General features: G+C 38.8%; 1 protein-coding gene across 2 annotated transcripts in view; it reads right to left on the bottom strand.

Annotated features, from left to right (window-relative positions):
* znrf1 (zinc and ring finger 1) overlaps positions 1-13171 on the bottom strand; it is a 96693-nt gene that overhangs the window by 7997 nt on the left and 75525 nt on the right. Inside the window, exons 3-4 of one of the 2 annotated variants that reach the window (XM_041796643.1) lie at positions 4036-4141; positions 1384-1475 (exon numbers count right to left, since the gene is read on the bottom strand). The exons of the other annotated variant lie outside the window; for it this stretch is intronic. Of the exons in view, the coding sequence (XP_041652577.1) occupies positions 1418-1475; positions 4036-4141 (164 nt within the window). The 3' untranslated portion in view covers positions 1384-1417. The remainder of the gene's footprint in view (positions 1-1383; positions 1476-4035; positions 4142-13171) is intronic. 2 annotated transcript variants of the gene reach the window in all.

The raw sequence follows: 13171 nt of genomic DNA on the forward strand, positions 1-13171 counted from the left end.
GATGTATAATTTAGTTGCATTGTTTTATTTTGTCATTTCATATTTCTTCTATGGTTTATCCTTTAAGATGTATTTTGGGGCTTTTTACTTTTATTTTGGCAAATGGGGGAAAGGTGTTTTATATTTCTCTTTTATTTAAGGAGCTTTATTGTTTAATATCATGTGTTTCCCCCCATAGTTTATTTTGATGTCATTTTTTATATCCATGTTGACACAGATCAGCTCCTGTTGAGAAAAATGACAGTGTGACAATTGATGTGAATTTGACTCAAAAGTGGCAGTGTTTTGTCATATTTCTGTAGCTCAAATATCCAAATATATATTGTGTAGTGCAGTTTAGCTAAAATCAGCATTGAGATAGAATATTTGGTCCATAACACACATCTTAACTCTGTGGTTGTGTGACACTCGAGTATTTCGATGTGATGGCTAAATTGTAAAAAGTGAAAAGGTATAACATAATAAGAACACATAACCATGGATTACAGTGTGATCACATACAACTAACACATTGTATGTGTTTTCATATGTTTGTTGCTTTCTGACTCTGGCTGCTTTTTGAGTCATTTCTAAACAACACTGGATCCAAATATGACTGTGTTGATTTTTAACTCAAACCAGTGTTAACAAAACAAGCAAATCAAATGTCTCAGTAAAGAACTCAACTCTTAATATTTAAACCATGACAAATAATTGATTAAATGATGCAACATGACTTGATGATCCACTTCATTTTTATGGGATCATCATTAGGCCAGTGACTGATTTTCTGCTTGGTTGTTTTTGGCAAAATTGTCGACGTGGCATGAAGCTTGTGTGACATACTGGTGAGCAAATGTAAGCGGTCGTACACATTAAACTGCACAGTGCTGTGAATAAATATGAACATTTAGAGCTGCTTGGCTGGCTGTAAACTCTTAATCTCATCACAGAAGTACATCTATGTTTCAAATTAAAAATAGGACTAAAATATGTGACTATAACCACGTAAATGAAGCCAAAATCCAAATCACTCAGAGAAATTCAAACCACTGACAGACACGTTAAATGGATTAACTGCTGCAGAATGTGAAAGCAAATACATAAAAAGGCTCCCTAGAGGCCTGGAGATTTCTGCTATGTTTACTGAACAGACAGTATTTTACTCTGCTCTTCTTAAACAAAGTGAGTCATGGTTATGCGAAGCACATTCGCTTTTACTATACTCCCTTTACAAAACAATTTATGGTTTTAATTCTAATTCTAATGCATCTAATATTGAAGTGGGACAGTGAATGAACTACTTCTGACTTTTAATACAAAGCTATTATGAGCGTCTGTTTTACATGCACAGTGTTAGCTTTCAATAATTAGCATTCAGACAGGAGTGTGTGTTTGTCTCACCTTGAACAGTATTCATGATGGATCTGGTGGTCAGTCAGTCAGAGGGGTGTTCAGGGCAGGACCGATTGATCTCAAACCATGAGTCTATACAGCTGCAGAAAAACACAAACACAGGCGCTTCAACATAACACATGCAGAGATTATATATCTACTGTGAGTCAAAAGTCTATTTACATCTGAGGAATAAAAAGGTCAGTCATCAGTGATTAAGTAAATAAAAAAACCTCTAACCTAATAATAAAAAATAAAATATGATTACTTATAATTTGATAAACAAGGACATCAAATAACAGCTGAGTGTGCTGCTATCTTAGATGAATTCAGTACCACAGAGGACTTTTGCTAAAGTAACAAGTGGGCATGTTGGACCGTTTCCATACACTCCCACATGAGCAGAACAGACAATATACAATATATAAATGAGACCCAGAGGGGAACAGAACAGCAGTGTTACAGCACACTCACATGTACCTCCACATTCTCCAGCATTTAATGTGATTTTGTAATTTTAAGGGTGGGTGGAGGATGAAGATCTTTTACTCTGGTAAAAGGATGCTGGATGCTAATACTAGTGGTAATGCGAATAATTAGAGGTAAGAAGATATCTGTTATTACTGTGAAGTCCACATAATGCAATATTTCATCTTAGAAACAGAGCAGAAATATTGTGGGTCAAATGTTTTCATTTATTTCAGATGTCTGATGCTTTTATTTTTCCATTAGAAGCCAAAAATTGCCACTGAGTTTGAAATACTCTATTAAAGCAAAAAGCCGTTCCTGGCCATGCGTAAAATGAAATAGTAAATAAAGGACGAGAATAAAGTACAAGGCCTATAAGTTTTTTCTTTCATAACAATTTAGACATCAAGTCAAAGAGGGCTTGAAATCAATTGATTTTTTTATGCCACAAAACAGCAAAAGAGTGCCGTTTTGTTACACAGGAATAATAAGTTCAAGCGACTGCATGCATTTGCAGAGGTCTACAGTAAAACATTTTCATCCTTCAAATTAAAATTAATAATTATTTAATAGGCATATATAAAATTGTACATAACATAAGGAGAAAATTCAGAAGCATCTTTTTTGACAGAAATTGTCAGACTCATGATCTCATGAGTTGTGTATTCAAACAAGTGGTTATTTGAGTTACAGTTGCCTTTCTATCCGCTCTGACCTCTGCTACCAACAAGACATTCTGGCCCAGAGAACTGCTGCTCACTGGATCTTTTCTGTATTTCATACCTCTCTCTCTAAAACCTGGAGATGCTTGTGTGTGAAAATCCCAGTCGATCAGCAGTTACTAAAATATTAGACAAGACTGTCTGGCACCACAGCAAAGGCGCGTTCACAATCGCTTAAATCTAACCTTGCAAGTGGACAGATATGCTAGATTCCATGTCTGCCATCAGGCAAATCCTTCTTGCAAAGCTCCGGTCTAAGAACCGATCTGACCAATCATCATCATTTGAGGAAAACAAGGCAGTAGCTACAGGTGGGGTTTAGTTGTACTGGAAGCCAGTAATAATGGCTGCCTCCAGTGTAGTGATTAGCTCGGATGTAGCGACAGTTTTATCAGAACTGGACCACATTTCTTTATTAAAAGCAGCAAAGAACCTCACGGAAAACTTTTAATGGCATAATAGACATTTTACCCCTCTGGAAACCTGCTTTGACATGAGTTTGTGACCGTTATCATTGTACTAGGGGTCGGTATACACACTGTAAAAAAGAAATATGAGGGTGCAATGAAATTAAGTAACAAGTTTAACAGATATTTTGAGTTTAAGGCCCTAACTTAATTCTTCATGTTGCCATTTAGTTGACATAGCACGCTCAGATAAAAATGTTGAGTTGGCAGGGTTTGTTTCCAATAAAAATATATATAGATCAATTGGCTAAACTAAAGAAGTTGAGCCAACTATTTAAGTAGAACTCCCAGAAAATGTTGGCTCAACTTAAATATTTATGTTCACTTGGTATGTGTGTTACATAGCTTAAGAAAGCCAGTATAATGTGTTGCATCAATTAGGTAAGTCAAAAATACTATAAACTGCATTTCTGTTCTCCTCCTGATCTGCTTCGGCATAAGGCTGTGGCTGAGGCAGGGTTTACTTGTGTTGCAAGCCAGTAGTACTGACTGCTGCTATTGAAACTATAAGCACTGATGTTTTATTTATTTATTTATTTCATCAGACTCGAAAATCATTTTGGGCGAGCTCTCATTTACAATGATGTCGAGCAGATAAAGAATGAAAATGCACGATATCAAACATATTCTTAAGATATAAAAATACAGTAACAAGTTAAAATGCTTGGTTTGAACTTCAGCAGATCACCTTGAGCATGTCTACATGTCTAAATGTGTTGGTTTCTGCCATGTAAATGACTTATTGGATGTTTGCCTTTATGAAAAGTTGAACAGGGATACTTAATGAAGTGGTCAGTGGGTGCATATCAATATTTAAAACATACACTCAGTGCTTTGTTATCCAATGATATTATATGAACAACCTCTCAGTCAAAGTCAACAAGTTCTGTCTTTAAAGATTTTTTTTTACCATGCAGTAAGTGAATGTAATTAAAATAAGTGCAATTTATATAACAGAGAGTGATTCATTTCTCTGTGTGTGCATATATGAGTGTGTGTGTCACCTTTTATGGTAGATGCAGAGGCACGGCAGTCTGGCTATGGTGTCCCCTTGCTGCAGTTCCTCTAGACAAATCACACACTCACCGGCATCCCTCGCCAACACATCATCTAGAGTGGCAAGCACAAACACACACACACACACAGAAACAGACACACAGAAACACAATCGACAGATCATGTATCAGTATGCACTGAAGACAGCCACGATTTCAGACTCCAGCAGCATATCAAACACAGCAGGGAGCAGTAAGGACAGCAGGTTGGTGCATTACACACGGTAAATGGAGCGGTTTGTTCCTGCTTTGCCCTGGAAATAGACCTACACAAGAACGCATTTGAAGATGAAACAGAAGACTTCCGTCTGATTCTGCTGGAGAGAGAAACCAGTCCATCATGAAAATTCATCACACAATATTATTATTTTCACCCAAACAGCCCGTTTACCCTACAGACATTTTCGAGGTCTACATGCATGAGGAAGTTTAACATTCTCAAATAAAGTTGACTTAGTTCAGAACACATTCAAGTGTGTCACTTCTGCTCTCTGAGATGATAACATAAAGTTCAACAAATGTAGACAATGAAGCCCCAAATCATTTGCTACATTTGTACCATTTTCTTTAATGCATGTGTGAGTCAGGCATGGCCACAACATGGGACTGGCAGGCTGGCTTAGAAAGCAACCTGGACCTAAAGGATGAAGAAGTGCATGCATAGTATATGTTTATATGTTAGGCTGAAGACAAATAATTCCCTCTGTCCCATCATAAAGTTGGTTCAGTGTTTGCCTCAGAGGGTTTTGAGTCATTTTTTTACAGAACACACTGATAGTGGAATTCTGAGACAGATGCTGATTCAGGGGGGTAAATGATTCCTTGGTATTTTGGTTGATATTTGGACGGGAAGGAAAGCCTGAAAAAGTATATTTTGGATAATATGTGACCTTTAATTGTTTACTCTTGACTATAATCCTTCTTGTGGCACAAACAAGTATTGTTGTTTTGAACCACACCATAATTCTTCTACAATATGGACGTCACAGCTTTTCAATCATGAGCCATAACGCTGTAACCAAAAGGTGAGCACTCAGAATATTATATAATGAATATGTAAATGGAACAATGCCAGAGAGAGAGGAACTAAACCACAGAAAAAGGAAACAGTTCCTGTGGGGAAAAAAACAAGGACTATGGTTTAAAAATACAAAATATAGGGTTAAAATTAAATATGATGCATCTAGTCTTTCATTAAGTATTCAAGCAGATCATAAAAAAGCATTGCTGACTGGTCTTTGGAAATAAATCTATTTTAATAACATTTTGAGTTCAAATTTCAGTTTAATGCAACAATGTCTAATTAGGACAAAGCTGAGGAACTAAGTTTTGCTTGGGTTTGTAGATAAAGCTACAAAAAAGTGTTGTGTTTAGGATAAAGCTCGTGGTCTGAGCTGAATTTAGTTCTTACATGCTTATAGTAACATCACAGAACTGTAGGAGGGAACATATTTAAATTACAAAGTAAAAACAGTGTGAATTAGACTTTAAAATAATGAAGCAAAGATGGAGTATATGGGGCACGTAAGGACAGGAGTTAGACTGTGAGGTAGACAAAAGACATATGTTCTGACTGCAAATCAGCTTAGTTCCTCAACAAACTCCCATAACCAACTCTCCTCTCCTCCCCCTCCCCCTCACTCTATCTCTCTCTCCTCTCATGACCCCCCTCTGTTATTCTTTTGTTCACTGTAGAACATCCCTTCATCCCTCCGTCCTCAGTCGCTCCCTGAAAAAGAAACCCAGCATCTCTCCAACGGAGCGCTTCAGATTAAATCTCAGGAATCTGCGTGCTCTGTCTGAAAACAAAACAGCCGCTCCACTCCTCTTCCTCATCCTCACACGTATACTCAGAATACAAATCCAACCAGGGAAGCACTGAGAGATTAATCAACCGCCCCAAAAGTCACATAGTCCTTCAAGAGACCCCATAGTTCATGCTTCACTGTGGGTGCAGCGTGTATTAAATCTAAAGTCAACATCTGACCCCAGCTTTAATAATCAAGTGAAGAGGGTTGTTCAATCCTGTTTCCTTCACCTGTGGAAAAAAATGAGGTCATCTGGATAAAGTTAGAGCTATAACTCATCATAGTGCTGCTTCAGGCCCAAACGCTCTACATGGACTGCAGTACAAACTGCAGCTGTGAGGCTTTTAAGTGGATCAGATAGAAGAACATCAACACAGTTGGAATAACCTCCACTGACTCCATATGAACTGCAGAGCTCATTATGAGTGTTTTTTTTTTCACTTATAAAGCATCTCAGAGTCTAAGAGCAACATAATTGAGCTTTAACTCATTATGCACCAGCACATGACCCAGTGTCACAGTTTCCCAGACTGAAAACCAGGTTATGGCAGTACAACATGCTGCTCATCCCTCAAGAACATAATGAGACTGAAGATCTTCTAATGGTCTTAAGAAGCTGCCATTTTCCTAAGAAAGTGTCATCTAACCTTTATGTTAAAAACAAGAGAATAGGATTTGTTTTTGTGAAAACATGTGGAACGTCTATCATACGCCCTGCACAAAGCATCTTTGCAGGTGCCTTTCCTACTTTCCACCTAACTCCGTTGTCATTTTTACGTCTAGTGGTCACATTCGTTGAATAGCAAATGAACTTCACTCCTGTCAGGCATGATATGTTTGTATCAATATGAGGGATAGTCAAGCACAAAGCTGGCATGTGCCTGTCTTGAAGAGGCAAAAAAGGACCAGCATTAGACCAGTGGTTCCCCCCATGGGGCCTGAGATACTGAGAGGGTCACGAAATGCTTTCCAGAAAACAAAGGATATTTTAAAATGATTTCAAAATGTATATTTTTTATAAATTTTTTTCAGAGCTGTATGCATAAAATTAGTTTGATTTAAAATAAAACATGGTAATTTGGTGAGATTTATGCTGAAATCAAAGTAATGTTTAAAAAATTCTTAAAATGTATGGTAAGTCTGCACACGACTGTTCTTGAGTGTGCACAGCTGTGGTCAACATCGCCTCAACCACCCACAGGTACAGCGGTGGTCCCAGGTCCCTGCAGGGTTGTACAATGACTTTTTTGCCCATAGCACTGGTGCTACAGAAGTGGATAGTTTTGTAGCAAAAGACAAAAAACTTGTAGCACAATAAATTAAATGTCATTTCCATCTCTGAAAGCAAACGATAACTTAACAATATGCATGGTACATGAATATACTTAAAATAATAGCCTAAATCACAGCTTTGGCAAAGAAAGTGCACAACCACTTACAAACTTGCAGGATTTTGGGGCAGCCAATCAGATTTCTGGGGTGGCCCTTATCGGTCATGGCTACCACTGACTCCAGGCTGTAGTTTGGTCACTCCTGATTTTAACTAAAAACTAGGCCAGCTCAGGACTGAAGAAGTAATAATAAACCTGAAATCTAAATGTGTCTTTAACAAAACACATACAGTTCATGCAGCATGGTGCTGTATTGTTCCACTCCTAACTGTCATACCTAAGAAACATTTATTTCCTCAGTTAAAAACAGCTTTGTGTGTTCACAGACACACATACTGAATGCTATTGTGCGAAAGTTAGATTTACTAATGTTTGTCTGAGCAACCCAGAAAGATATTAATGAAAGTTCTTCACTATCAATTAAAACATAAACTATAGAAAATAATAGAGGATTTCAACAGCATCTTTATTTGGCAGAAAGGACCCAGATCTTTGCAACATTGATCCTGTCTCATTGTGTCAGTGTGTCTGAAAATTTAAATAACTAATACTGAAGTTGCACTTTTGTGGCACATGTGGAAGTGTTCACATCTTTGTGATCATTTCTAATGTTTTAGGAATGTTTCAGTTAAAAATAACTTAAATTTTCTTATAGCAAATTCCACACAGTATCCTGTGTGTGTGATCTGTGTGCTCAGAAACATGAAAGAAGTTAATAAGCTAGCTATCAGCTGTTTCATATTTTAAACTAAATCCACTGTGTAAATACAAACACACCAGCCTGTTCTGACAAGGAATAAAGCAGACTGACTGATTCTATTCATGTTACTCCAAACACACACAAACACCCCCCCCCCCCCCCCCGCTCCCATTTAATTAGTATTCCAGTACTATTTATTCACAAAGATATTCTGTTAAAAGTCTTACTAAACAGATTAGCATAGCAGCTACATACATAGCTACATTCAATTGTTTGTCATGAACCATTTTGAAAACTTTTAAACTTTTTTCCAGTAATGTTGGGATAGCATAGAAAAACATATTCATTGTTCTGGCATCTCGCCATAGTTTGATGTCTGGCCATGTAACAGGAAGTTAGTGTTGTTCAACCAAAATGTGTCAAAACTGCCTTGAACTGTACTTGTGTGATTTCAGACCACTTTTGAACCTTTCTGTAGGCTTAGAGTGCGAAAAGGTGCTAGGGCCTGTTCACTGCAGCATGCAGTAAGTTTTTTCTTGTTTTTCCAAGAAATTGTGTTTTGCTGCTGCCTCAGGTGAAGTAATGAGTTCTATGAGGTAAAACAACAAGGTTTTCTGAAGAAAGAGACACCAGGGAGGAATGTTAGGAAGGGCTTTATCTGTGTACAAGCACTATTTAGACACTCTGTAGGATCTTTGATAAAGAATGGGGGCATTTTGTCATCGGGTTTAACCACATAAACAATCATGAATAAATTCCAAAATGTAATAGCAATAATGGACTGGACCAAAATGTTCTGTGGACAAATGGGAGGAACAGAAGGGAATGGCATTTACATTGTCAAGCAACAATGTCTGGTGTTGAAAGATGACTTCAGCCAAATCATGATTTAAAAAACCCTGCAGCACCAAAAGAGCACACTTGAGGCCAAGAAAGGTTTTTACAAAGGATAAGAGTTTTGCACAATAATCGGCATGGCCAACATGACTGGAAACAGACATAGTGCTGATGTTTAACAGGAGTCTTAAGACCTGCCTCGGCCCCACGTCTTTATCTGTTTTTCAGTATCTGGTCCAAACGTCCCTTGGTTTGCCTAAAAAGCTTTTGCAGCCTTGATGTGAGTAAAGCACAGAAATGTAATTGAATTTTTGAAGTGAATTGAATTTAACTGAATTTAACTTTACCAAACCAAATTGAAACAGATTAAATCAAACTAAACTAGTCAGCTAAATCTGGGGCCGCCCATGTGCTCTCCCAGGTCATGAAGACTTTCAGGGGTCTCTCAGTCATCAGCTCCCTCCTCACCTGTCTGTCTCCCTCTTGACTTTCAGCTGTCTCTTCTGCCTGCTGGCTTGCCGACAGAACAGACATTTGGCATCCAGCGTCTTGCATCAATTATGAGTTAGAGGAGTGGATCTTTGCTCCTCTGAATCGCACACTCTCTCCTCTCTCTTTCAGTGTCCTCTGTTGACCTTAGGTAAAATAGTGAAACTGTCTCACTCACTAACTTACCCTCCTGCTTTCTGTCTTTATTCTACCCTACAGACTTCTGACCCCCCCTCTCTGTGAGGTGTTATTTTTAGTGAGAGACATTAAAATATCATCATGTGAAGTCCAAGCCCAGAAAAGATCAAGTGGTCAGCTCACGTGGACTCAGTTTGATACCCATAACCTTCACTTGCCTCGCACAGTCTAATGCACAGTTTGCCAACACCAGATGAACCAAAAGCATTTGGCCTGTGCAATTTTCTGGCATTAGCTTTGAAGATTTCATAAAGGAATAAAGCCAATACTGTTCCGGGACAGCACTGGCCATTCAGAGCAACATGGACAGAACAGTTTATAGCACTAGGTGGATTTTGTTTTGCTTGTTGTGCTGTGAGGCATAAGTAACAAGCAACTCCGGCAGCTTTTGGGGAAAATTTTATGTAAAAACAACTTAAGATAGCAGTTTTGCTAATAAAGAATTGATTCAATCATTTCCCCTGGCAACAGGACCTGCTGGCTTCAGGTCACAGATACAAATCTATGTTATCCTGGAGGGACTGCTATCCATTTTACAGTTGCATTGACTGTCAGAGAGAAGCTTCAAATACATCTCTAAAACCTCACTGATTATGAGCATATTCACTGGATTTGTACACTAAAGATACCAGATAGTGTCTGTGGAGCCAAAGCCACAATAACCCTAAAAATAAGACACTGACATGGCGGTTAAACCGAAGAAATCAGTAAAAAGGTTCATAGGAAAAAGTGCTGAACAAAAACGTTAAAGAAGGATTTCTGCATGAACATACACTTCCAAACATTACATTTTGGGATAAAGGCCAAAATTACCTCTGTAGCTCTACTGTACACTTAAATTGCTTGTATGCAGATGACTTAGTGCTTTAAGTGCATGTTAGGTAAAATGAGTGTGGCAGCAGTCCTGTAAGAGTCTGATTATGTTCCTGTATCTATTGTTTGCATGTGAAATGCCCTTTCTCTGAGATGTGCTGATGTGCAACTGTCAGAAGGCCCAGGTGATTGACAATAGACCCCTGAGCATGCTGGGAAATGAGATAAGCAGCAGCTTGGTCCGTTTTGTGCGTCTCAAAAACCCAGGAGAACAGAGAGAGAGAAATTACAGCGAGATTACACAGAGAGAACAGAGCCGGACAGACAGACAGACTCACAGAGGACAGGAGGACAGAGTGAGAATGCGAGAGAGTAATTTGCTGAAAATAAGGAGTGACAGGACAGACAGAAGTGTGGAAAAAAAGGAGGAATTATGGGAGTAGTTCTCCTTTTACCCTCTCTCCTCTCCTCCGTTATCAGCCATCAGGGTACTCCATCACTCTGGATCCCATCTTCTTTAAGACAGTTTCACTCTCCTCTCTCTGTCTCTGTCACTCAATCTTTCCCCCTCACAGTCTGAATCAGGCTGCAGGCTTCAAACCTACATTATTTTTTACTGCACTGGCCTTGTGGGCCAAGTTGACAGCTATTTGTGGAGCTGTAAAATTACTTCCCTCCTCTGCCTCCCTCGAACACCGTTACATGATTTAGTCTGTGTGGTTACATTATCGTTATTATCAGAAACAAGATAACACTGTCCCCAAAAAGCCTACACACAAAACATCAACACACACACAGACTTCTACAAGGTGACCTTCAGGCTCCAGATCAGACGGATGGTACATGTGCACTGTCTTGAGTCATACAAGTGACTGTCAATCAACGAGTTGCTCAAGGGCCATGAACAGACATGACTGCTGTCAATCATGTGTCTCCAAGCAACTGTGAGTGGTCGAGGCCTTAATTAAAGAGAAGCCTGGGCTGGCAGGATGTCTACAGCAGTTATACTGAATCTTTAATCCGTGTGGACTTTCTTCATTCATTAATAGCCCTGGGTGTCTCTATGAACACACAGTAGGTCAGACTAAAATATTTTGATATCCATAAAGGACTTACATGTACATTTCAACATGATTAGATAAAGAAAGATATTACACTTCAATGACTATGTGGAATTGCTTCAGACCGACAGTATAATCAGCTTTGCTGTGGACTGCATACACTTTAGGGACCTTTGACATTTTGTCTATGTCAGTTCATGTTCGTTCATATTAATGGAAGCAATGTGACGTCAGTACTATGGCTCTTCCAGTCAATCCCAACTACCCAAACTTCATTCCCAAAATTAAAATACACTATATGGACAAAAGTATTCAGCCAGAGTGGGCCCCTTTTTTGCCATATCAGCCTCCACACTTCTTGAAAGGCTTTCCACAAGATTTTTGGAGTGTTTCTTTGGGAATTTGTGCCCATTCATTCTGTAGAGCATTTAAGAGGTAAGGCACTGATATTGGGCGAGAAGGCCTGGCTCTCAATCTCTGTTCCAGTTCATTCCAAAGATCCTCAGTGGGGTTGAGGTTAGAGCTCTGTGCAAGCCAGTCAAATTCTTCTACACCGAACTCATCAAACCATGTCTTTATAGTCCTTGCTTTGTGCACTGGGGCAAAGTCAATAGAAAAGGGCTTTATCCAAGCTGATGGAAGCATAGCATTGTCCAAAATGTTTTGGTTAGCTGAAACATTAAGATTGCCCTTCACTGGAGATAAGGGGCTGAGGTCAAACCCTGAAAAACAGCCCCATACCCTTATCCCTCCTCCACCAAAACAATTGGCACCATGCAGTCAAGTAAGTAATGTTCAACTGGTATCCGCCAAACCCCGACTCGTCCATCTGACTGCCAAACACAGAAGCATGATTTATCACTTCATCAGACATGTTTCAACTGCTCCATAGTCCAGTGTTGGTGTGCTTTACACCACTCTATTCAACACTTGGCATGGGACTTGGTGATATGAGGCTTGCTTGCAGCTGCTCCGGCATGGAAACCCATGTCATGAAGCTCCTGCCGCACAGTTTTTGTGTTTACATTAATGCCAGTGGAAGCTTGTAACTTCAAGTCCCACAATAAAACCTCAATCAAATTAGTTACTGTGTTTTGATAATTCTGCTACGAATACTTAAATGCTTAAAAGGGTTCAACTCTAAACTTTAAGAATAAGTGAATTAAAAAACAATTATTAGCAGCTATCTGAATAAGAGCAAACCTGATGAGTTTACAAACAGCCTTAAAAAATATAGGGGACGGTAATATAACTTTTAATGTTTAAAAGAACATGTCATATCATAAAATGCTAAAATCATTGAAGTTATGTCAGTGACAGCTAGTTCTAGTGAAAAGAGGCCTGTGATCCAAATTTGCACAAGGGACATTTAGGTAAATGTGGCACTGGTTGGTTTAAATGCCAGACAAAGTCAATAGATTCCATTATGATCTACATGGCTAAAAGTGGGTATGATTCCTCGGAAACATAAAAACACACTCAGGAGGAACAGATTAGCAGCAACAAAATCAAATCAATCAACCATTTGTTGAATAGCATGGAGGAAGAGATGGGAGCATCAGGGGGAGACAGTGAGGGATGAGCTAACAGAGGAACACAGCAGCACAACACAGACAATCAATAAAGCAAAATAAAAGCCTGATATGGTCGGCTCCCAGAGCCCTGAACAGTTGCATACCATGGCTTTCTAAGAACCCTGTAAAAAAATCAGTAGGATTTAGCTGAAAGCTTATTCCTTATGTCACTGACAAAAACTAACTTGTTTTATAACATGCTTTAAATATTATG

The sequence above is a fragment of the Cheilinus undulatus genome, linkage group 9 (assembly GCF_018320785.1).
Source record: "Cheilinus undulatus linkage group 9, ASM1832078v1, whole genome shotgun sequence".
NCBI lineage: Eukaryota > Metazoa > Chordata > Actinopteri > Labriformes > Labridae > Cheilinus > Cheilinus undulatus.